Genomic DNA, 25,792 nt, shown 5'->3' with positions numbered 1-25,792 from the left:
ACTGACCGTGACCTGAACTGAGTGTCACCGTCCATTTAAATATCTCCACAAGAACATCTGATTATTCCCAGACATGTAAGCTTCCTGTGCCTTGTATATTATTTCAGGAGAATGGTTGGGGATATCCTGTGTTGATGCATGACAGAAGGAAATTGAGAGCAGTTAATATTTTTTTTTGTAGGACCCGATATTTGTGGATTTGATGTCAAGAAAGTTCATGTTATTTTACATTTCAAGAATCAGTATCACTCAAACAAGAAATCAATCAGGTGTAAGGTAAATTCTTTCATATTCAAATCAGTGATCATGTTAACTCTTGCCAGATAATAACGTAAGTTTATAGAAAATAGTTTTGACCTTAAACTATTTAAGTGAACTATGGATGGGCCTTGTCTGTCCTGTCCCTGCTTTCCAGTTTAGCAGGCCTGTTAGAGACACTTGTCCACCACTTTGATTGGTTTGGTTTCCAAAGTTTTTACCCACCGGGAGGGTACACTTCTCACTGTGAGCCATGACGTTGATTTATAAAATGCCCCATAAGGGTTACGACACGATGCTCACGTTTCAGCTATACCCATCATCATTAAGGAATGAAATATTCAGGGTGGAAAAAAATTCTGGTGAAATTAATCTTCAAAATACCAAAACAATTTAAAATGGGAATATTTCTAAAATGAATGCATACATGCTTTACATTTTTACCCAGGGGATCCTGTGAAAATGACATTTTAGGTCTTAGGGCCTGTTTATAACTCAATGGCCCTACCCGGGGCTTCTCCAAAGAGGCAGCTTGCATTAAGTCCCTGGTGTGTGGGCCTGTGAAGGGGAAGTACACTCCCTAAAGCTCATCCCCCCACACTTTGAAGGTAAGCACCAGGAAGCAGGGACCTGTCCCCCGAGGCATCCCCAGCACCCATAGCCTCTGTGCATCTGGGCAGGAGGCCAGTGTATTTCAAGATCATTGACAGCAAGGAACGGAAGCATCCGTAACTGTCCCTTATTCAGTCTCTACCTGAGCAGGGGGCGCTCGGCACCCTCACAAAGCCCCAGTGAGTCTCTGTTGGCAGCATGGTTTCTCGCCGGGTCCTGCCTGCTGACTTGATGGTTCTAAAGGATCAGCAGGTCCCCCATGTACTCAGAGGCCTGACACCCCTCCCTTGAGCATGGAGGGGAGCTCAAGATCCAAGTCTTCCTCCTCCACCTTAGTGTTGGACCAGAGGACCAGTCTTCATGATATGATTCCCGAGCATTTGTTCAGTTGCAGCTCAGGCATGCAGGAGAGAAAGGGGATGACACTACCAGATGGAGGCTGTGAGGTCTGGCCTGGACTGTGCCTGCGAGGCCAGAGCTCGGTCACCTGCGGGCAGCAAGCCTGCGGGGCCCTGAGTGGCGCTGGCAGGCGCACAACTCCCTCAGACAGGTATTGGTATTTCTGCAGCCTGTTAGAAAAATAGAGACAAGTCTGCTGAAGGAGCCTTGGAGCCTTGGATCATAGCAGCTAGTCAGCATCACGGACTCCTCGGTGAGGAGCAAGGTTATCTTCTCGGGGCTCCGATTCACTCTGCAATGCTGTAAAAGAAACGCGGTGGTCAGCCCTCAAGGATTTTCAAGGAGGAGGTCTGGCCTGCATTGTTAAAAAAAATACCTCAGGAGATTGATTCAAGATAGCGGAGTAGACAGATGTGCGCTCACTCCGTCTTGCGAGAACACTGGCATCACCACTAACTGCTGAACAATCATCGACAGGAAGACACTGGAACTCATCAAAAAAGATACACCACATCCAAAGACAAAGGAGAAGCCACAATGAGACGGTAGGAGGGCTGCAATCACAATAAAATCAAATCCCCTAACTGCTGGGTGGGCAACTCACAAACTGGAGAACAATTATACCACAGAAGTTCACCACTGGAGTGAAGGTTCTGAGCCCCACGTTAGACTTCCCAACCTGGGGGTCTGGCAACAGGAGGAGGAATCCCCAGAGAATCGGACTTTGAAAGCTAGTGGGATTTGATTGCAGGACTTCAACAAGACTGGGGGAAACAGAGACTCCACTCTTAGAGGGCACACACAAAGTCTTGTGCGCACCAGGACCCGGGGGAAGGAGCAGTGACCCCATAGGAGACTGAACCAGACCTACCTGCTAATGTTGATTGGTCTGCAGAGGAGGGGGTGGGCGGCTGTGGCTCACTGCAGGGACAAGGACACTGGCAGCAGAAGTTATGGGAAGTACTCATTGGCGTGAGCCCTCCCGGGGTCCTCCATTAGCCCCACCAAAGAGCCTACTCAGGCCAAACAACCAACAGCGAGGGAACACAGCCCCACCCATCAGCAGACAAGTGGATTAAAGTTTTACTGAGCTCTGCCCACCAGAGCAACACCCAGCTCTACCCATCACCAGTCCCTCCCATCAGGAAGCTTGCACGAGCCTCTTAGATAGCCTCAACCACCAGAGGGCAGACAGCAGACACAAGAAGAACTACAATCCTGCAGCCTGCCGAAGGAAAACCACAATCAGAGAAAGATAGATGAAATGAAAAGGCAGAGGATTATGTCCCAGATGAAGGACCAAGATAAAAACCCAGAAAAACAACTAAATTCCAGAAAAAGAATTCAGAATAATGATAGTGAAGATGATCCAGGACCTTTGAAAAAGAATGGAGTCAAGGATTGAAAAGATGCAAGAAATGTTTAACACAGAACTAGAAGAATTAAAGAACAAAGATGAACAATACAATAACTGAAATGAAAAATACACCAGAAAGAATTGATAGCAGAATAACTGAGGGAGAAGAATGGATAAGTGACCTGGAAGACAGAATGGTGGAAATCACTGCTGCAGAACAGAATAAAGAAAAAAGAATGAAAAGAAATGAAGACAGCCTAAGAGACCTCTGGAACAATGTTAAATGCACCAACATTCGCATTATAGGGGTCCCAGAAGGAGGAGAGAGAGAGAAAGGACCCGAGAAAATATTTGAAGAGATGATAGTTGAAAACTTCCCTAACCTGGGAAAGGAAATAGCCATCCAAGTCCAGGAAGTGCGGAGTGTCCCAGGCAGGATAAACCCAAGGAGAAACACACTGAGACACATAGTAATCAAATTGACAAAAATTAAAGGCAGAGAAAAATGATTAAAAGCAACAAGGGAAAAATGACAACATACCAGGGAACTCCCATAAGGTTAACTGCTGATTTCTCAGCAGAAATTCTGCAAGCCAGAAGGGAGTGGCACGATATATTTAAAGTGATGAAAGGGAAGAACCTACAACCAGGAACACTCTACCCAGCAAGGCTCTCATTCAGATTTGACAGAGAAATCAAAAGCTTTACAGACAAGCAAAAGCTAAGAGAATTCAGCACCACCAGACCAGCTTTGTAACAAATGCTAAAGGAACTCCTCTAGGCAGGAAAGAGACTAGAAACTTAAAACAACCTTGTACATGTATAGTCTGCTATATCAAAACCTCATGGGAACAGCAAACCCCCAAACTACAATAGATACACACACAAAAAAGAAAAAGCAACCCAAGCACAACACTGAAGATGGTCATCAAACCACAAGAGAAAAGAACAAAAAAGGATGGAAAGAAAAAAGACCTACCAAAAAAAAAAAAAAAAAAAAGGTACTTCCCTGGTGGTCCAGTGGTAAAGAATCCACCTTCCAATGCAGGGGACACAGGTTCGATCCCCGGTCAGGGAACTAAGATCCCACATGCTGCGGGGCAACTAAGCCCACACGCCACAACTACTGAGCTCACGAGCCTCAACTAGAGAGCCTGCATGCTGCAAACTACAGAGCCCATGCACTCTAGAACCCGCGCACCACAACTACAGAGCCCACGCACCCTGGAGCCTGAGTGCTACAACTAGCGAAGTGAAAACCAGCATGCCACAACTAGAAAGAAGCCCGCCCGCGGCAAGGAAGAGCCCGCACTCTGCAACTAAGACCCGACACAGCCAAAAAAAAAAAAGACCTCGGATGTTCTAGGGAGGAAGGGGTGGCGATCAACAGACAGGGAGATGGGTAAGATTGTTAGGTCAAGGCTTCAGCGGGATGCAGAACACGGGAGCGTTTTGACAGATGATTCAGGTGTAGGGTCCACACGTCTTGATGATGTTTGGATTCTGGGTGCTGAGGGTATGGATGATGATTCTCAGTGGCGCTGCTCTTAAATAGGAGGGGAAACAAAGGCCAAGAAAGGGGTCAGGGCAGACTCAGGGGTCATGTTTAGAACAGTTGGTTGTGAAATCCAGGCAGACATCGAGGTAGAGGTGTCGAATAAATTGTTGGAAACTTTGGGTCTGAAACTCGGCTGATGGTTGGGATTAAAGATGTTGGCTTGGAGCTGTTTGCATATGTGTGGGTGTCGATGTTACCCCTCAGGAGGCTCTGGGCCGGTGGACAAATCCCAGAGGGTGCCAGCCATGGGGCCAGCAAGCCCAAAGTCTAAATTAAGAAAGACAAGTGGAGACAAAGGCAGGCAGAGAGCAGGGGGAAAGCGTTTGGAGAATTGTGCACTCAGCTGTCACGGCGGGCTACAAGGGTTGAGGGGGACACAGAGTAGGCTGTAATACTGGTCCCGGGACAGAGTCATTGTCTGCGGTGTGACAGAGCAGAGGGGTACTGAAAAGACGTTTTGATTGGGTTCTTAGCAGGGAGAGACTCCTCCTGACAGAGCCTTTATACTGGGGCAGTGGTTCCCAAACTTGAGCAGCGTCAGAGACCCTGGAGGGCCTATGAAAGTGGCCAGAGGGTCCACGAGGCTCTGATGCAGCAGTGCGGGGCTGACCTGGGAATGGGCATTGCCCATGTTCCCCCAGTGATGCTGCTGCTGTTGGGGTATGGTGCAGGGGTCCCCTCTGCTGCTGACAGTCAGATATGTCCTGGTCACCCCCAGCCTCCCCAGACACCCTCCCATCCACCTTCCAGCCCTCCTTTATTTTTTATTTTATTTATTTATTTATTTTTGGCCACACTGTGTGGCATGCAGGATCTTAGTTCCCCAACCAGGGATCCAACCCGTGCCCCCTGCAGTGGAAGCGTGGAGTCTTAACCACTGGACCACCAGGGAAGTCCCCAGCCCTCCTTTATTGAACGTTAAATGCTTTCCTTGTGTCCAGCCTGGGGCTTTAACCATGACCAAAAGGCGCACCAGGCCTGCCCTCCCCAAGCTTAAATTGTTGGACAACACAGAGAGTTAAAAATTCTCTCTTGTGTTGAGAAATAGAGTGGGCTTCATTTGGTGTCTTTCAGAATGCAGAGCCAGAAGTTGTTTTGCATATAACTTTTCTTAAGTCCAACAACGCACTGGTCCCTCGGTTTACACCAATCACCCCATCATAACTGCCTGGGGGATTATAGGTGAAAGCCATTGTCTTTGCACAAAAGGGAATCAGCCACTCAAGAGAAGGCTGCCAGTAGTGAGGAAGTATTCTACAAAGGGGTGAGTCTTCTGTAGGACACCCTTTCATTGTCAAGTCAACCCCTATTTCTAGAACGTCTCTGCTTTCTGTTTACAACAAGCCTTTGACCCATGACGATTTATGCTGCATATCTAGACCTGCCTTGAAACGTTAAGGGTCTTATTCTTTTCCTTTTCTCCCCCAAAACATTCAGGTTGATGGCTTCACACACCTCTACACTCTGATTTTAAGACCAGACCTCACTTACGAAGTGAAAATTGATGGTCAGTCGATTGAATCCGGCAGCATAGAGTATGACTGGCAGCTCACATCACTGCAGAAAATGGAGAAGGCTTCAGCAGAGTCTAAGGACTGGGACCAGGCTACAGAGGGCAAATCCCAGGTGTGGATTTTTCCCGCAGAACTGCTAGAAAGTGTACAAGTGTAGTTCGTAAGTACCCAAGTACCGTACAATTGCTGCATGGCTGGGAATCATGATGACAGCATTACAACAATCAAAGTGCCCTCCTCAGAGCATATATGCTGAGACCAGCCACACAGGCTGCACACTTCAAGGTATTGTGAAAGAGTTAAAATATCTGAGATGAAAGCAAGTAGGGTTTGTTTTTGTAACCAATGTTTTTTTTAAAAAAGGAAAATGTATCAGCAACCTTTATAAAAATGATTTTCTTGTCATTCTGCATTTGAGCATAAGTATTTTTGAGCATCATACGTGTGACTGCCAACCAAGAATCAATTATCGTAACAGGTATATATTAGTTTCCTAGGGCTGCCATAAAAAGGACCACAAACTGGGGGCTTGAAACAACAGAGATGTATTCTTTCAGTTCTTCTTGAAGCCAGAAGTCAGAAATCATCAGGGCCGCATACTCCGTCTGAAGGGTCTAGGGGAGAATCCTTCGCTTCTTCCAGCTTTTGGTGACTCCCAGCGTTCCTTGGCTGGTAGACACATCACTCCGATCTCTGCCTCCTTTTCCACATAGCCTTCTATTCTTTTTGTGTCTCTTCTTTCTCTTATAAGGACATTTGTCATTGGATTTAGGGCCTACCTGGATAATCCAGAATTATAGAATGACCTGTCTAGAGATCCTTACCTTAATTACATCTGCAAAGAGCCTTTTTTCCTAATAAGGTCACATTCCCAGATTCTGAGACTTAGGACGTTGAGAAATCTTTTGGGGAACTCAACCTGCTATTAAGCTACTTTTTTTTTTTCCATTTACGTTAGTCATTGTTGTAACATTTTTCTTTGTACACCAAACATTATGCCAAAATGTAAGCTATTTATCTTAAGACAATTGTCTTTGCCATAACTGAGAGTACTGTAACTGATGTTTACAATTAATTTCTGGCAACTTAAAATACTAGTGGCATTGCTGTCTAATAGTCAAATACTTCATCATAGATGGAATGTAATTATGAAATTAAAATGGCATCTTGTTTAGACTTAAATTATTTGGCAACCCTTTTCTTTCATAGATGATCAAAAGTAAACTTCCATGAATTTGGAATCCATGTGTCCAATCAATGAGAATGTCTTCAGATTAGAGTAAAATCCCAATCATATAAGGCTTCCCCATCATTTCTCAAGAAAAAGAAAAAAGGCGGGAAGTTTTACTCTCCCTTTCTTACCTTCAAACCAAAGTAAAAAAAGTAGTTTTTCACCTGGAAAGAGCATTTACTTTAAACAAGGTACAGAATGGCAAAGAAACTGACGCTGAGGCTCCCAAGCTCAGGAGATACGGGTCTTAGGACTGAAATCCTGGCTGCCTCTGGGTTACAAGGATGCCATCCTAGCAGTGCAGGTGTGCCTTGGTGCCGGGCGTACACGAGGCAGGTCCCCAGAGGAGCCAAATCATCCGTTCAGAAAGCTCGTTCCCAAACTGGCCGTGTTCTGTCCATATGTTCAGTTCTGTGTGATCTCCTAAACAGTGTGGTTCTTTATGGTGTTACCATTTGATAACCCTCATTATAAAGAGTCGGCTACTGACTGAGTTGTAATCATTTCTTGGATCCCAACACAAGACTGGCTCACCTGTTGCCAGTTGGGGTCGGGGCAAAGAGCAGTAGGAGAGATGATTAACTCCCACGTGCCATCGTTGAGAAGTTCTAGAGTAACGTGGAAAAGTTCTCAGTTATTCTGAAAGAGAAAACATCATTGTACACCATTTTTATGCTTTGATGTGTTTATCTGAATTATTATTAATCCAGAGCAAATTTTTCTCATCCATTCATTTATTCAACAAATATTTATTTGGGACTTCCCTGGCAGTCCAATGGTTAGGACTCCACTGCTTCCATTGCAGGTGGCATGGGTTGGATCCCTGGTCGGGGAACTAAAATCCTGCAAACCGCAAGCCGTGTGGTGGGGAAAGAAAGAAAGAAAGAAGGAGAGAGAGAGAGAGAGGGAGGGAGGGAGGGAGGGAGGAAGAAAAAGCTCCATTTAAAAAAAACACAAATGTATTCAACACCTATTAAGTCACCTTCACATAGACATGTGTATATATGCACGTGTAGAAATATGTATATATGCGTATGTGTGTATATAGGTATGTGTATACCTGTGTTTTATTTGTTAAGATTTATTATTTATTTATTTATTTTATTTATTATTACTGTTTTGGCTGCATCGGGTCTTAGTTGTGGCGTGCGGGCTCTTCGTTGTGGTGTGCGGGCTTCTCTCTAGCTGTGGGGCGCAGGTTCCAGAGCACGTGGGCTCTCTAGGTTGCAGCACATGGGCTCCAGTTGAGGCACGTGAGCTCAGTAGTTGTGGCACACGGACTTAGTTGCCCCGTGGCATGTGGGATCTTAGTTCCCTGACCAGGGATTGAACCCGCGTCCCCTGCATTGTAAGGCGGATTCTTTACCACTGGACCACCAGGGAAGTCCCCTGTGTTTTATATATATGTGTATAGTGTGAGTATATATATAAGGGCTGAATAATACAACTGCTTTTCTCCTGCTACCCAGCAGTCCTCAGGTAAATCTTGGGACATTCCTTAGTTGTCCAGCCTCTCTCTGGAACAGTCCATATATGACCATGTTGTAGAAGTACAGACTTAACCTAATCAGTAGGAAATATGGCCCGTCTTCCCAACATCACTTTTTGCCCCTTCATTTTAACTTTGGCCACTATTTCGAGTTTTCCACAGCACCGTTCCTCTCAACAGCATGGGAAGAGTGCTGTCATCATAGGTGCGGTTAGGGAGAAAAAGCGGGCAGTGCATGGTCCTGAAGCCCCCGGTGAGGGAGGGAACCCCAGCACTTAGCCCTTCGACCGTCAAATGGAGGAGGACACGGGGAAAAGTGCAACCAGGGTCACAGGTCTGCCCCTGCCTCTTGGGAGTTAAGAATTTCCTTTCTCAAATCTGAGAATCTAAATTTTTTTCCCCCTACACATATTTTAAGGACTGGGAGAAGCACCTTCTGGATGCCAGGGCCAGCAAGCCGAGTGACTGGAACAGCGAACTGGATGGGGACTGGCAGGCACCGATGCTGCAGAAGCCTCCATACCAAGTGCGTGGCATCTTCTTCCCTCCAGCCCCCTCCCCACCCGTGTCCCCAGGGTCGACCACATACAGTTTGTTGTTGCAGGATGGCCTGAAACCAGAGGGCATAGACAAAGATGTTTGGCTCCATCAGAAGATGAAAAACACCAATTATTTGACGGAATATGACCTCTCAGAATTTGAGAACATTGGTGCCATCGGACTGGAGCTTTGGCAGGTCACTTGGTTTTAAATTCGCTTTAGTTTAATAACTCTGGACTTCAGCCTAAACTCCTTAATTCACATAGCTAGTATTTGAGCTCCTGTTGTGTGCCGGGCACCCCTACCTGGACCCAAGACATACAGTCGTAGACAAAATGGACATCCTTCCTGCCCTGGGTACTTCTTGTCTGCCTTGCTGCTCCCTGGGAATTTGCCTGGAGCTGACCCTGTGGTGCCTGTCAGCTTTAGGATAAGACTGAAGATTCAGATGTAGCATGTCCAGGATGGAGCCTGAGATTCTGCATCCCCAGCAAGCTCCCTGGCGGTGCTGATGTTGCCCATCCATGGCTCACACTTTGCACAGGAAGGTTCTCGAGCATCGGTTCTCAAACATCGCTGAATGCTCGAGTCACTGGGGAGTTCTTGAAAGTCTCAGTGCCCCGGTGGTACCCCAGACCAGCTAAATCAACATCCCTGGGGGTGAGACCAGGCATCAGGAGTTTTTTTAAATGTTCTTGGTGGTCCCCATATGCAGCCAAGTTTGAGAACCAGTGCCCTGGAGGGAATAGATATTCTAGAAAAGGGTATCTGCATGTCCTACTATTGACAGCTAATCACTGTTACAGTACTGAGCAAATGACAACTGTTTATTTTGTGGAAAGTTTCATTTTTCACATCAGTAACGAAGGCCTTATTTTCATCCACAGGTGAGATCCGGAACCATCTTCGATAACTTCCTGATCACAGATGATGAAGAGTACGCTGAGAATTTTGGCAAGGCCACCTGGGGTGAAACCAAGGTACAATGAACACAATGAACTTTTCTTTCATAATTCAGTTATTTCTGTACTTAAGTCTCACGTATAGGAAAAGCCTTGATGAATTTTTACTAATGAACACCCCACCCAGATCAAGATACAGAAGGTCGCCAGAGCTCCAGGAACCTCCTCACGATCCCTCCCAGCAAGCACCCACCCCCAAAGGAATAATGGTTCCACTTCCATCGCTGTAGATGGATTTGACTCCTTTTGAAATTTATGTAAATGTAGCTACCCATTATTTATTCATTCAGGTAGTGTTGCGAAGTTCATTCATATTTTTGCATGTAGCAGTAGCTTGTTCTTCCTTTGTGAATATTCCAGAAGGTATGTATCCATTCTCTGTGGATGCAGCTTTGGGATGCTTCCAGTTTGTGGCCTCATGGATAAAGCTGTTCCCATCATTCCTGTACATGTCTTTCAATGGACACATGCCCAGGAGTGGACAGGCTGGGTCACCAGTTCTTACACAAACGTTTTCAGTGTGTCATCCTGTTTACATTCCCTTCCTCATCGTCGAGAATTTCAATTGTGTCGCATCTTTGGCCATGCTAGGTATTACTGTCAGTTGTTGTTGATGAGTCAGTTTTATTGAAGTATAATTTACATACTGTGAAATGTATAGTTCTATGAATTCTGACAAACACATATAGTTATGAAACCACCACTAAAAATCAAGATGTACAACAGTTTCACCACCCCAAAAAGTCTCCTTGTAACCAAGCCCTCCCCTACTCCAGCAATCACTGATCTGATATCCGTTCTTATAGTATTTTTGAAGTATAGTTGATTTACAACGTTGTGTTAGTTTCAGGTGTACAGCAAAGTGATTTAGTTATAAATGTATATTCTTTTTCAGATTCAGAATATATATATACTTTTTCAGATTCTTTTCCATTATAGGTTATTGCAAGATATTGAATATAGTTCCCTGTGCTATACAGTAGGTCCTTGTTGTTTATGTCCCTATAGTTTTGCCTTTTCCAGAATGTCATATAAATGGAATCATATAGTATGGAGTCTTTTTGAGCCTGCTTCTCACACCAAGCGTAGTATCTCCAAGATTCCTCCGTGTTGCTGAGGTTCACTCAGTAGTTTCTTCTTATTAGTAGTATCTTCTTATTACTGAGTAGTTTACCTGCTCACCAGCTGATGGACATTTGGGTTGTTTCCAATTTTTTTTCTTTCTTTCTTTCTTTTTTTCTTTTTTGGCTGCACCACGGGGCATGCGGAATCTTAGTTCCCTGACCAGGGATCGAAGCCGCACCTCTGCAGTGGCAGCAGTGGAGTCCTAACCACTGCACCACCAGGGAAGTCCCAGGGGTGTTTCCAGTCTTTAACAGTATGACCAAAGCTGCTATCAATGTTGCGTATAGTTTTTTTGTGTGGACGTGTGCTTTTATTTTTCTTGGGTAAATACCCAGGAGGGGGTTGCTGAGTTGTATGGTGTATCTTTAACTCTATGAGAAATCGCCAACCTGTTTCCAGAGGGGCTGCACTGTTTTTCAGTCTCTCCAGTCTCACCAGCACTGGGGACTGTGGGTTTCTATAGGTGTGTAGTGGTATCTCTGATTTTGTTTGCATTTCCCTGATGACGAATGAAGGTGGGTACTGTTTCATGGCTTTTGTGGCCATTTGGAGATCCTTTTCTGTGAAATACCTGTGTTTTAAGACGTAAGTTTTGTTATTATTCAGGTATGGTGAGGCCAGCAGATCAGGAGATGACCTCCATCAAAAAGATGGTTTATTTTACTCACAGATCCCCAGAGGAGGGGCCACGCCATGCCAATCAGGGCCACATGGGGAAGCACCAGGTTTGGTCAGGTGGCAGAGGGAGAGTGTGGAAGATGTAGGCAAAAAAGTTTGTTTTGGTTTTTTGCAGGAAGGAACAGATGAAGCTGGATAAGCAGGCTTAGGATTGGCTAGTTTTAAGAATTTCAGTGGGCTCTGGGGTACTGGTTGTCTAGTACCTGGCTGTGGGATAATTAAGGCAAGGAGAAATCAGCCCTGAATTGAGCCAAGTAGTGGAGGTCGTTAGGGATGTGAGCTCTGAATGTAGTTTGCATATGAAAAGAGTGCTTTTTGGCATTTACTATCTCTAAGAATGGGCCCCCTTGGAGGGGCCATCCCTCCTGGGTCAGCAAGGCCCCAGATATCAAAGCAAGAGAAACATATGGTTGATACAGCCTGTTTATGTCGCTTGCCCACTTTCGCATTGGGTTATTTGACCTTTTCTTATTTAGTTGTAGGTGTTCTTTATATATTCTGTCAAGTTCTTTGTCAGATAAGTGCATTGTAAGTGTCCTTGACCACTCTGTGCTTTGCCTTTCTATTCCCTCAAGTGTGAAGCACTCCTGTATTATTATTTTTTTTAGTGTGTATTTTGAGGCCCCTATCCTGAGAAACCAACTTAAAAACTTAGCTCTGCCTTCACATAAAGAAGATAAAATATCTTTCATCAGTACAAATTCATTTATAACTCTTTGGAGCTAGAGTACTGACACTAAAATGTATGCTTTTAATGGGCATAAACATTTTGTTTCTCATGTTGCTAAGCGCCAATAACTAAATGGTGGCGCTGCTCACCCATAAGGAGAGAGTGGTCAGTGTCTTCTGGGAGTACCATGACTGAGAGAGAAAGGTCTTGGAGGACCCTCCACACTGTTTTAGCCAGAAACTTTGGGTTGTTAAATTGCATGCCGGTGAGTTTAAGTTAAGGGTGATACACAAAACATCTTCCTGCTTTTAATCAAAATCTCCTCATTCCCTTATTTTCACTGATAAGGCGTCTTCCATGTCATGTCCGTCACACTGGGACCAACTGCAAAGCAGGTGCTTAAAATTTGAGGGCTTCCCTGGTGGCGCAGTGGTTGAGAGTCCGCCTGCCAATGCAGGGGACACGGGTTTGTGCCCCGGTCCGGGAAGATCCCACATGCCGCAGAGCAGCTGGGCCCGTGAGCCATGGCTGCTGAGCCTGCGCGTCCGGAGCCTGTGCTCCGCAATGGGAGAGGCCACAACAGTGAGAGGCCCGCGTACCGTAAAAAAAAAAAAAAAAAATTGAACATTTTAAGGCATTTCAGGGGAAAATTTCCCCTCCACTGATGAAAGGTGGTTATCGCTAAGTGATTTTCTCATGAGCCCTTTCTTCTGTTTTCCTTTTTTTTAAATTATTTATTTATTTATTTTGGCTGCACCGTGTCTTAGTGGTGGCAGGCGGGCTTCTTAGTTGCGGCATGCATGCGGGATCTAATTCCCCGACCAGGGATCGAACCCCGGGCCCCCTGAACTGGAAGCGCAGAGTCTTACCCACTGGACCACCAGGAACGTCCCGAGCCACTTCTTCTTGAATCTGATTTCTGCAGCAAAGCCTTCCTAAACTCTTTTTTCAGGAATGACTATGGGACATTTCTTGACGTGTCTTCACTCATCTAACCCTTCTTTTAATCACACATGTCTGGAATTGCTCATTCAGGCTCTGAGTCCTCTTCTCATTACTCATTCACTTGTCAGCTGGTTGAAGGACCGGCCCAGGTGCTCTGGGAATAGAAGAAGGAGGGTGTATCCATTTCCTGGGGCTGCCATAACAAATCACCACAAACTTGCTGGCTTAAAACATCACAAATGTATTCTCTCCAATTCTGGAGGCCAGAATTCCAAAATCAGTATCAATAGGCTGAAATCAAGGCATCGGCAGGGCCTTGCTCCCTCTAAAGGCTCTAGGGGAGAACGCTTACTTCGCCTCTTGCAGCTCCTGATGGGTCCTGGTGCTCCTTGGTTTGTGGCCGCACCCTTCTAATCTTTGCTCCCATCTTCACATGTCCTTCTCCTCTTCTGTCTCTGTTTGTGTCAAATCTCCCTCTGCCCCTCTCTTATGAGAACATTATGATAGAATTTAGCATCCACCTGATAATCCAGTAGAAATTCTTCATCTCAACATGCTTAATTTAATCACATCTGCAAAGACCCTTTCCCCATAGGTATAAGGTTACATTTACAGGTTCCAGGAATTGGGACCTGATTACTGGGGGGTTCTTTTTCAGCCAACCCCCAGCTGGTGTGGAGGCTTCTAGAAGGCAGGGGCAGGCTGCATGCTGACACCCAATCAACCCACAGGAAGCATAATCCCCAGCTGCCGGGGTCTTTGTTTCTTTCTCCAGGGCCCAGAAAGGGAGATGGATGCCATACAGGCCAAGGAAGAAGAGAAGAAGGCCCGAGAGGAAGATGAGGATGAGCAGATGATGGGCAGGTTTGGTGGGAGAGAAAATATCTTCAAAGGATTCCACAAGAGGAATGAACTTTAATCATCCCCACCCCAGCTAAAGATGACTGGTAAAACCTTGTTTCTACTTAAATCAACATTTAAAAGCTCAAATGTCTACAGACGTGGTCATTTGTCTAATTTTCTTTGAAAAATGTTCCCATGCTTCTCGGTGGGATCGGTCTGGTTTTCCCCGAGCACCTTCCAGCCCCTCCTCCCCGACCCCAGGTACCCAGAGACGTTTCCTTTGGACAAACCGAAGTGCTGGAGGAAGCCCGAGGCCAGTGAGAGTCTGGCCAAAAACACAATGCTCTTTTCTTAATCCCCAAAATGTTTTATAAATAAAAGGTGGTAAAACTTACCTTGAAAAAGGAGAAATGATGCTTTATTTCTTTGGGTTGTAAGTTACTAATAGCTTATGTGAAACTTTTCCAGTATGGAATCTTTATGCAGCATCGTTGGCGTGGAAAGGTTTTGCGTGCCTCATTTGCACGCTGCTTATTCTGGAGAACCCAGGCCTTGTGCACAGATGTTTAACATTCCATAAAGGAGCTTTTTCCCCCACTCTGTGACCCACTTCCATGGCCGTTAGTTCTCTGTAAGACAGAGGAATGAAATTCATTCTCTCAAGTGAAAATAGTGATTACTTCGCAGCTAAATTTTTTTCCTTAAATCAAACGACTTGCTTAAAAAAAAAAAAAAAGCCACACATAGCAGCCTTCTGTTTTGAAGAGCTCTGTTTTCACGCAGAAATTTGTGTTGGAAATAATCAAATTTAGGACATCATGTTACAAATAAGCCAAATAAAATCGGAAATTATATAGAACGTATTGATAGGTGATCAGTGTGAAAAGTCTGGCCAGGAAGTGAAGGTCTGGCAAATTTTGTTCTGGCTTTTGTTGAAGTTGGCAGACCTTTGACCTTGAACTTTTTCAAGGTCCTTCAACTTTTTCAGCTGACAGTCACATTGGTCTTCCCAGTTTATCGGGGGTTATCAGTCTCAGAAGCTAAAGACTCACTCCCTGGAAGTGCAGGGGTGGGATTCAAACACTGCCCACCTTTTAAATCTCTGAACAAGGGGAGAAGTTAATGAGGGAAGAAGCAGTGCTAGACCTCGAGAGAAAATGCTGGAAACAATTGTACAAAATGGGTCAGACCAGCTCAGACCCTGCAGAACTCATCTTCCGCAGCAGTGCTGTCCTGGAGAACTTTCCTCATCTGTGCTGGCAATACAGTAGCCACTGGCCACATGTGAGGCCTTGAAATGTGGCTGGCTGGTGGGACTGAAGAATGAATTTTATTTTTAATTAATAAACTTCATTTTCTAGAGCAGTTTTAGATTCCTAGCAAAACTGAGCAGAAAGTAGAGAGAGTTCCCATATACTGTCTGTCCTCACACCCTCACACCCTCCCTTACCAATGACATCCCACACCACGGTGGTATGTTTGTCACAACTGATTGATGTGTCACACGGACACATCATTATCGCCCAGAGTCTGTACTGTGCATTAGGGTTCACTCTTGGTGTTGTGCCTTCTATGGAGGAACGAATTTTTAATCTTATTTTATTGTAACATTTATTATTTTTTCTTCCAGTTTTATTGATATATAATTGACATACAGCACTATATAAGTTTAAGGTGTACAGCATAATGATTTGACTTACATACATCATGAACTGATGACCACAATGAGTTTAGTGAACGTCCATCATCTCATATAGATAAAAAATTAAAGACATAGAAAGAATATGTTTTCCTTTTAATAAGAACTCTTAGTATTTACTCCCAACAATTTTCATTATAACATACAGCAGTCTTAATTATATTTATCATGTTGTACATTATATCCCTAGTACTTATTTATCTTATAACTGGAAGTTTGTACCTTTTGACTGCCTTCATCCAATTCCCCCCGACTCCCACCTCCTGCCTCTGATAACGACAAATCTGATCTCTTTTTCTATGAGTTTGTTTCTTTTTGAAGTATAATTGATCTGCAACACTATGTTAGTTCCTGTTCCACAACATAGTGATTTGATATTTCTATACATTTCAAAATGAGAAAGTCTTTACAGACGTAATCAAGTGATAATGACATCATTAAGGTGGGTCCTAATCTGATATGACTAGTATCCTTATAAGTGGGAAATTTGGACACAGAGACAGACATGTACAGAGGGAAGACCATGTAAAGATCCAGGGTGACACCATCTTCAAGCCAAGAAACACTGGAGGCTACCAGAAGCTTGGAAAGGGGCATGGAACAGATCCTCCCTTACAGAATTGTAATTGATTTAAATTTAAACTTACATTGCCATATGTGGCGAGAGGCCACTGTGTTGGACGGTGCAGCTTTAGACTCTGGTGAGAGAGGCCCCAGGACGGCTGATTACTGCCCAGGGTGGCAGGCACAGTAGTAGAGGGAGTTCCAGGCCACTCTGCTGCTGGCCAGGTGAGACTCTCACCATTGAGCCTCTGGTTCCAGTCAAGACACGATAGTCTCTGTGGTTTTTGTTGCCCCTGTAGACTCTCGACAGCGAGGCTGGAAGCCTGCACAATTTTCCTAGACAACCTTGCCCGTTAGTGCCCCATCACATTCTGTGAGAAGGACATCAGAAGACGGGCGAAGAGGAGAAGCCATTTTTTCCAGGCTCCTGCCGGCACCTTAGGCAGTGGGGATGATAGTGGTGACTTTAGCAACAATGGCAGAAGCAGTGGTGGCCGGTGAGGACCGGTATCTGGGTTCCTGCTCAGGGCCCAGTGGTTGTGGGTTTGGGGTAACACCCTTTCCCTTTTGACTTTTAGTCCTAAAGAGGCTAGCAGCTTCCTACTGTTACTAATCTTAGGTAACCTTGCATTTCTCCTCTGTTTTTCCAATGCTTTTGCACTCAGTCTCCTGTTACAAATTGTCCTCTGTTTGAAATATCTAGGATGACTTCTCTTTTCCTTATGGAACATGGACCAATAAAGCACCCAAGGCAGCTAAAAGCCTCCATTACCCCCACCAGGACCACCACTGCATCTTTCCAGCTGTTCCACTTGCTTCCATCCATCCCCTCTCCATCCACTTTGCCTACCTTATCCTGAGCTGCTGTTCTAGAGCAGCTGTTCATGTTCAAAACCCTCTGGTGAGGGGCTCCCTGGTGGACCCATGGTTAAGACTCTGCTCTCCCAATGCAGGGGCCCTGGGTTCAATCCCTGGTTGGGGGCCTAAGATCCTGCATGCCGCACGGTGTGGCAAAAAAAAAAAATCTTAAAAAAAACACACCCTCTGGTGGCCTCTCACTTCTCTTTGCACAGGGAACTGAGGAGCAAAGGAGCACCATGAGGCTGAAAACTTGGAGCTCGGAGAGCAAGGTGGTCTCAAGATGAGGCTGGATCACATGCGGTCTTATTTTATTGCTCTTCACACAGGGCTCTCCAATCAGACCATATGTAATCCAGCCTCATTTCAAGACCCTCTGTCTTGCTGTCTGAGTACCAGAGCCTCAGTCTCAAAGTGCCTCTTCGCTACTCAGCTTCTGCTTGTGACGGTTCTGAGGCCCCACCGTCGCTGCAGTCAGGCTCAACCTTCAAGTGTCACACCATTGGACTACTCTGTAGCACTTATCACTGGTTATCTATTTCCTCATGTGATTTTTAAAAATCAATTAATTATTTTTTTGGCTGCGTTGGGTTTTCGTTGCTGCGCGCAGGCTTTCTCTAGTTGCAGCGAGCGGGGGCAACTCTTCGTTGCGGTGCACCACCTTCTCACTGCAGTGGCTTCTCTTGTTGCGGAGCATGGGCTCTAGGCACATGGGCTTCAGTAGTTGTGGCACACAGGCTCAGTAGTTGTGGCACACGGCTTAGTTGCTCCACAGCATGTGGGATCTTTCCCAGACCAGGGCTTGAACCCATGTCCCCTGCATTGGCAGGAGGATCCTTAACCACTGTGCCACCAGGGAAGTTCCTCCTCATGGGATTTTTTCATGTCTGTTTCCTTCCTCTAGACCTGTGGTTCTCACAGTGGGGGGCCTGGGGACCAGCAGCCTCAGTACCTCCTGGGGATTTGTTAGAAATGCAAAAATCTCAGGCCCCACCCAGATCTGTAAACCAGAATCTGGAAACCTAGTCTACTTAACAAGTCTGGGTAGCTCCAGGGTGAGACCTGTTTGTGTAGAGTGTGTGTCTGCCTGGCCCACAAATGGAGCACCTGTACTCAATGAGCATTTGATGGTGAATGGTTGTTGAATGAATCACAAAGCACACTGTGCTCATTTGAAGGGCACGAGGTATGTCAAGTCACTGAAGACACTGGAGCAAGCAGCTGTGAGACTCCAGAGGGGAGGAGGTGGACAGGAAGCTGTGCCCTCACTACCCCAAGATCGCACAGCCTTCCAGCTTGTCTGCCTGAGAAGTGCCACTATCACAGGACACCACGTAAGGGGAAGCTGACCCGTGCTGAAGAAACCTTGTGCCCCTGTGGCCAGCTACTCAGCAGGACCTTCCTTCCTCATCCTCTTAGTGGAAACCGGCCACAGATGAGTGGGTGTCTATAGTAAAAAGAAGGCAAAACATGTCTAAGCAAATAAATGTGCCTCCATAATGGTCCTCCAGCAAACACCAGGTGCCTGCTCTGTGCAGGGCTCAGCGTGAGGCATAGAGATGAAACGATAGCAAACACATATTACCATTCACTCTTTTCAGAAGAGGGGATTGGGGGCGCAGAGAGGCTACTTAAATGACTTGCCAAGATCACACAGCAAGAAAGTGGCCACACACACACACACACACACACACACACACACACACACACACACAGCTATCCTAGGAACAGGGCGCCTTGCTGGGCAGGGTGAGGGTCCCGTCGCCAGGTGGGCGACAGCCTCTGCATAGTGCTTTTGCCAGGCGCACGGCAATGGGAACAGCATCCCTAGAAGAGGGCCCATCATCGGCTAGGACCCGGAGGGGTAAGGAACCTTGGCAGACGAGCCAAGGAATTGGGAAGGAGGTGGTGAAGGAGCGCGTGAGGCACTCTGCAAAGGTCCCGGGCCCCGCCCCCTCCAGCTGGGGCTAGGCGCGCGCGGCCCCGCCCTCAACCCCCTCCCCTTCTGGCTCCGCTGAGCTTGCGCGGCCCTGCTTCGGCCCCGCCCTCTCCCAAGCCGGGCTGCGCGCGCACCGCCCCTCGCACCAGTGCGCACGCGCGGCCCCGCCCTGTTCCCCCCGGCGCTCTGAGCCCGAGTCCGCGGGAAGATGGCGGCCCCGCTCATCCCCCTCTCCCAGCAGGTACGGGCTGGCTAGGAGGGCGGGCGGCGGGGGCTGTGCCGCCGCCCGTGCGGGGCGCTAGGCGGACGCTGCGGGGAGGCCTAAGCGCGAGGAGGCCTAGCTGGGCGGCGGCGGCTCGCGCTGAGGGGCCCCGGCGGAGGGCGGGCGTGTGGTCCTGAAGGTGACAGGCCGGTCCGGCCTTCGGCCTCCCGCACCAGAGCGACCCAATGCGGGCGGCGACCCCGCAGGCGGGGCCGCAGTGCGTGTCTGTTCCACCCGGGGCCCGGCGTTCTCCGCAGCTTCCAGGCCGGGTGATGCACGGTAGCATTGGGCTGCCTTCCGGGGAGGTGGGCCAGGGGAGCAAGCATTTCTGCGGGTGCGGCAGCCTCGCGGGTCTTTGTCTCCTGCCGGGTCCCAACGCCGGGGCGGCAGTGTCCCCGCCGCGGCGGAGGGCAGAGCCCCGCCGGAGCCAGGACCTGCCAGCAGTGCGATCCCGGACTCTTCTCTTCTTCCACTGGGAGCTGCTTCCGCCACCCCTACGCCGTGAAGGGGGTCGCAAGTCTCCGGGCGCCTTGCGGTGCCCTCAGATCAGCCAGATGCTCTTACTAAGGGGCAGTATCAGTGGCGCGACACAGACGTGCAAAAAGAGCCATGCGCAGGCAACCCTGCCTTCTGGGAGCGACGTTCATTCATTTATCCATCCGTCAAATGTGCGTCGGGCCAGGTGCTGGGAGCGCAGCAGTCACCCAGACCAACAAGGTTGCTGTTGTCCTGGAGGCGACACTCTCGTGGGAACTAGAAACTACCTGTGTCCTGCTAGTAACAGCTACTTTTATTTGCTGAATATCTGTGTTGTACCAAGCACCGTATTATACGCACTTTGCCAGAATTATCTAGCACAGCATTGGGATTGAGAGTGAGGACACAGGGTCACATCATCTTGTGTTCAGATCTTGACTCCAAGGCTTACTTCTCTGACTGTCCTTGGACGAAGCTCTTAGCCTCTCTATGCCCCAGCCACCTCATTTGGAAAATGGGAATATAAAAAAAGTATTGGGGTTAGGTGAAGATTAAGCATGTAAAGCACTTAGAACAGTGCTTGGCACATCGGACTCACTCATTGATTCTGTAATTATAACCATTATTTAATTCTCTGGCAGATTTGGACATTTGGAAATAGAGATTACAGCTGTGAGAATGCCAAACCCCAGGAGAGCTGTTAGGCAGGTTGACATGACTGGTCAGCTGATCCAAGGAGAGAGACAGTGCGTACTTCCTAAATATTGCCAGAACTAGCCAATTTGTAACACTGTCACTAAATTAAAAGCATTAGAGACCAGTGGTTATGAATTAACACATATGAAAGTGCTCTGTAAACTATTAAGTGCCCTACAGATGTTGGGTATTATTATTGATAGCCAGTTGCTACCTTTTAGGGTATGGTGGTGTGTGTGTGTGTGTGTGTGTGTGTGTGTGTGTGTGTGTGTGTGTGTGTGTGTGTGTGTGTGTGTGTGTGTGAGTGTGTGTGTGTGTGTGTGTGTGTGTGTGTGTGTGTGTGTGTGTGAGTGTGTGAGAAACAGGCTTAGGCTCATTTAATGAGGAAGCGCCCCTGGTTTTTAAAACTTCCTATCCACTTTTCGGCACCTGCCTTAATTTGAACTTTTTTTTTAAATTAATTAATTAATTTTTTTGGCTGCGTTTGGTCTTCATTGCTGCGCGTGGGCTTTCTCTAGTTGTCGCGAGTGGGGGCTACTCTTTGTTGCAGTGCACGGCCTTTTCATTGTGGTGGCTTCTCGTTGTGGAGCACGGGCTCTAGGCGCGTGGGCTTCAGTAGCTGTGACACACGAGCTCTCGAGCTCAGGCTCAGTAGTTGTGGCGCACGGGCTTAGTTGCTCCGCGGCATGTGGGATATTCCCGGACCAGGGCTCGAACCCGTGTCTCCTGCATTGGCAGGCGGATTCTTAACCCCTGCGCCACCAGAGAAGCCCTTAATTTGAACTTTGATGACAATAGCTAAGGTTAATTGAGTGCTTTAGAGTTTATTAAGTGCTTATCCACACAACGAAGAGAGGGGATTCTTCTTACGTTACTGATGAAGGATTAGCTTTAGAGGAAGGCAGTGGTTTGCTGCTGTGAAGTAAGGTGTGAAAACCTGAATCAGATCATGTGATTCATCTGCTTAGCACCTTTTAGAATAAAATCCCAATCCCTCCCCAGGAATCCCTGCTGGTCAGGTGCCTGCCAGCCTCCCCTGCTTCTTTCTCACCCTGGCACCCACACTGCAGCCATACTTGTGGCTTTTCTGTTCTGCTCGTAGTTTAAGCTCTGTCTGTCCTTATGATGTCCCATGGGCTGTTCCTCCTTCCTGAAGCGCTCATCCCTATTTCTTACCTTCGTGGTGCCAGTGCCTGGCTCCTTTCAGGTGGCAGCTCAAATGTCATTCTCCCCAGAGGCCTTTGCTGGTTACCTCTTGTAAGTCCCCCTCCCCTAGCACTGTGCCTCCGCCACACCACCCGTCAGCACCAGTCATGGTCCACAGATGTCTGTGGGTCTCTTTGCTGTCTGTGTCCCCATTAGACCAAACATAGATCTCTTGCTCAGTGCTCCTGACTCTGTGCTCAGCACCCAGGGGGTGTCAGGTAAACCCATGAAGCAGGGACCAGCGAGTTGCATCACCCAGCACCCTTCACAGGTGGCTTTTCTTCCCTCCAGACCCCAGGCCTTCCCTCCAGACCCCAGGCCTGGGGTCTGGGCCCTTGGGGGTGGGAGCATATTTGAACGAGGAGCTCGACAGCCTGAATCCCCTGGTCTCTGACAAGTTCAGGTTATTGACTGGTGTGCTTTTTCCTTTTCCTTTGTTGAATGATGGCATGGCCAGTCTTCCTTCCTTGGGTAATTATGTCAACATTTACACCTGTTAAGTGAAGCACTGCGCCACATGTTCCTGTCAACCCAGGTGTGAGGCACAGACCTATCAGGCGCTTCCAGTCTAGCTGAGGCTAACACGAGTTCAGTTCAGTCTAACACGAGTTCACAGTTATTACAGGGGAAGCATGCATATAATTCCAGGATAATTTCTGGTTGGGGTCACTAGGGGAGCCCCCTGGAGCAGGAGGCCGTGGTCTGGTTGGATTGAGGTGTAGGGCACACTTGGAATGTGGATGGCCAGCTGAGGGTGAGTGAAGCGGGTAGCCAGTGGGATTGTGGATGGTGGGGTGTTTTTCCTCTGCCTCCAGCCCTGTCTGCGTTTTTCCCATCAGCATCTTTCCTGGTCTGCTCCCTACTCTGCCATATCTGTGATGTCCCCTCCCCATGTAGTCTCCTCTGACCCTGAATATAAATCTTGTCAATTTGAAGAGTAGGTAGTTCTCCCTCTAGAAGTGATTTTTTCCTCCATCAATGTCTCATTGATTTATGTTTCTCCCAGCGCCCCCCTTCACCTCTCCTCTTTAATTGCGGCCCACCCTGGAAATGCACCTGTGTCCCTTACCCCCTTTGTACCCCCTTGTGCTCTTGTAGGCAAGGTCACCAGTAACCTACAAGAGCACACGGTGGTCCTTAACCCCAGTGGCCTGTCCTTGGGACTGGTCCTCCTTGAGCCCTGCAACGCTTGTCCGTCACTGTAGCCTGCCCTCAGCCTTTACTGTCTCTCTTCTCCCAAATTTCAGCCTCTCCTGTTTGCATCCTTTCTTTCTGTTTGTTCCTGCCTCTGGTGCAGAGCACTCTTAACACTGCCTCCCAACCCTCCCCACCCCGCAATGGCTAGAACCTCATGCTGTGACCTCCTGCTGCATCCTGCCTGCCCCAGAGGCCTCTTTGGTGGTGTCTTCCTTCAGCCCCATCTGAACGGAAGTTCTCCCTCCTGTACCTTCTGTGGGTCCCTTGCATGGCCACCAGACCCAGGGAACAATGGTAATGGGAGGAGAGCGTCAGGCTCAGTGACAATGAGAGTCTGCCCGGTGCCCAAGGAGTTCCTTCTTCCTTCCTCCCCACTTAGTCGTATGCTTCTTTTTAATGGGTACCACTGTTTTAAGAGTGTTTTATTCCCATTTTTCAAACGGGAAACTGAGACCCAGAGAAATTAAGTAACTTGCTGAAGTCCCATAGCTGGTGGGTGCAGAGCTGGGGTTGACCCACATCTGTCTGCCTGCAGAGCCCTGCTCTTTCCGCTCTTCTAGGCAGCCTGCTGGCCCACAGCAGCACCAGGCAAATGTGTCTGGAATGAAGACTCAGTGCTTGGGACACTTGTTTGTCCTTTTGTCCCTTGTTTTTTCCTCCAAAATAATTGCTAGTTTCTGTGTCTTACTAGAATGTTAATGCAGTATAAATTGGGGTGGTGGTGGTAGTCAGGTTTTATTTATTTATTTTTATTTTTAAATTAATTCTTATTGGAGTACAGTTGCTTTACAATGTTGTGAGAGCCAGGTTTTAGAGTAAATTTGGCTCACCCTGTAAGATCCAGAGTTCCCTGGCTGTCTCTGTCTTACTGACCTGCCTCAACCTGGTTTTTGTTGACTACGTGGCTCCTGGTAAAGCACGAACATGTAAGTTTTGCCTCTTCTGCCCCAACTTTGAGCCTTAAAACAACTTTCCCCTGCCTGGTTCTTAATCCTGATCGGTTGATCGGGGAAGCAAGTGACTGTCTTTGATCAGATGTATTGGATAGAGTGTCCACTCTCTGATGCCTCAGGCTGTGCCGACAGCCCCGGCCACCGGTGGTGAGAGGCACCTCATCAGCCCCACTCCAGGGCTGCTGTCCACTTTGACCTGAACTGAGCAGCCAGCACTCACTCGGAAAGCTACTCGATATTCTTCCTCGGGACGGTGCTCTTGGAGCCCCATTATCATTTGAGGCCCCTTCAGGGTGCCTGTTTTTCAATGTTAGGGTTCCCAGATATTCTTTCAGTGACCTCAGTTATGCAGTACTTTCTGCACCTCAGTTTCCCCATCTGCAAATTGGGAATAATACTCTATACCTGTTTTATCTGTCTCACAACAGTGGAGTGTCAGAATCCCTCAGGGTGATAGACGTGTGCGCAAAGTGCCTTCATTTGTGTAGCACACTGTTTGTTCAGGCATTTACTGGGCATCTTCTCTTGGCTGGTGCTTTCTGGGCAGCAGGATGTACCAGCAAACCTGAAGACCATCCTGCCCCAGGGAGCTGAGGTTCTAAGGAGAGGAAGCAGACGTACAGAAATGAACAAACACGTACACAGTATAGTGATGCCATCTGCGCTGTGAGAAGTGTAAAGCCGAGGAGGGCACAGTCAGACGCGGAGGTCTGGGAAGGCCTGGAGTCCACACAGGCTCCAAGGACTGAGTAGGAAAGGCATTTGGATGGCTCAGATTATCCTCCCAGTCACCCTGGTCAGTCATCCTTGCTTTATATAAAGGGGTAAACTGAGGCCCAGAGACCTTATGTCACTTGCCAAAGGTGGCACCCAGCAAGCTCACGCTGGCACGGCTCTTCTGACCCCCGTCCTGGGCTCTGCGTTGCACTGCAGTTTCCTGTCTTGGATTTTTTTTTTTTTTTAAGCTGCCAAACGTTATGGTAGTGTGAGGTCTCATTTGTTTTTAAACAGTGGTCCTGCTACTTCATCATTAGGTTCTATGGAGTCTGGTGGAGAGAAGATCACTTGTTTACATTTTTATTTTATTGTTTTTGAATGGGGAGGGGGAGATGGAAAGACCTGCTCGTCGTCTTTATGAGGGATCAGCGGGCTTCCCTGCTGCAGTGGGTACTCACTGCTTCCAGAGGCTGATGGAGGAGAGAGTGGGCCATGCCCAGCCCCCAGGGAGAGTGCACTCTGCTCAGGCTGGGGAGGCTCAGGTCCGAGCTGGAGGAGGGCCGGGTGACTTGCTTGCACTTGGGTGTGTTGGAGACGCTTGCCTGGAGGAGAAGGGGCATTTGGACTGGGCCGTGGAGATCCTGGGAAGGGAGGGAGGCATGGCATTTCTGACAGAGGCAGAGCAGAATGAGCGAAAGCCAAGAAACTGGAACTCCAGCTCAAAGGGCCGAATGTGAGGCCGGGGATGGGACTTTGGGGTACATGTCCCTCTTTTAACTAGGGTGACTTAGGGTTGAAGGGAAGAAGGTGGCATGGTAAAATGGGACACAGGAGTCTGTGCCTGGCCTACAAATTGGCCTGAGACAAAAGGGCCTGACAGGGTGTCTGCTTGTCTAGAGAGTAGCTGACGCAGACGTGGGGGAGGAAAGGAGATCTGCCGGCTCTGTGGCCCAAAGGCTGCTCCTGCGTGGAGTGCTTTGCCCGCCACAGCAGTCTTACTGCTACAGGCTGATGGAGGGGGAAGTAGAGGTTACAGATGACCG

General features: G+C 47.7%; 2 protein-coding genes across 15 annotated transcripts in view; both read left to right on the top strand.

Annotated features, from left to right (window-relative positions):
- The window catches only part of CALR3 (calreticulin 3), a gene marked incomplete at its 3' end in the record, with an annotated part of 30,931 nt that extends 16,674 nt beyond the window's left edge, over positions 1 to 14,257 (top strand). Inside the window, exons 4-9 of the mRNA XM_082651977.1 lie at positions 182 to 276; positions 5,622 to 5,810; positions 8,837 to 8,944; positions 9,023 to 9,154; positions 9,846 to 9,938; positions 14,114 to 14,257. Of these exons, the coding sequence (XP_082508103.1) occupies positions 182 to 276; positions 5,622 to 5,810; positions 8,837 to 8,944; positions 9,023 to 9,154; positions 9,846 to 9,938; positions 14,114 to 14,257 (761 nt within the window). The remainder of the gene's footprint in view (positions 1 to 181; positions 277 to 5,621; positions 5,811 to 8,836; positions 8,945 to 9,022; positions 9,155 to 9,845; positions 9,939 to 14,113) is intronic.
- A 5,157-nt stretch (positions 14,258 to 19,414) lies between these two features.
- EPS15L1 (epidermal growth factor receptor pathway substrate 15 like 1) overlaps positions 19,415 to 25,792 on the top strand; it is a 101,023-nt gene continuing 94,645 nt past the window's right edge. For 12 of the 14 annotated variants that reach the window (XR_014296602.1, XM_082652586.1, XM_082652585.1 and 9 more), the window contains exon 1: positions 19,415 to 19,482. Coding sequence is in view for 12 of the 14 variants with exons in the window: in XM_082652586.1 (XP_082508712.1) it covers positions 19,450 to 19,482 (33 nt within the window). In the remaining 2 variants the exon portion in view is untranslated. The remainder of the gene's footprint in view (positions 19,483 to 25,792) is intronic. The other 2 variants (XM_082652575.1, XM_082652583.1) reach the window with 2 other exon arrangements.

The sequence above is a fragment of the Grampus griseus genome (assembly GCF_964374135.1).
Source record: "Grampus griseus genome assembly, chromosome: 3".
In the NCBI taxonomy this organism is placed as follows: Eukaryota; Metazoa; Chordata; class Mammalia; order Artiodactyla; family Delphinidae; genus Grampus; species Grampus griseus.
This window is presented reverse-complemented; position numbering and strand designations above follow the sequence as displayed.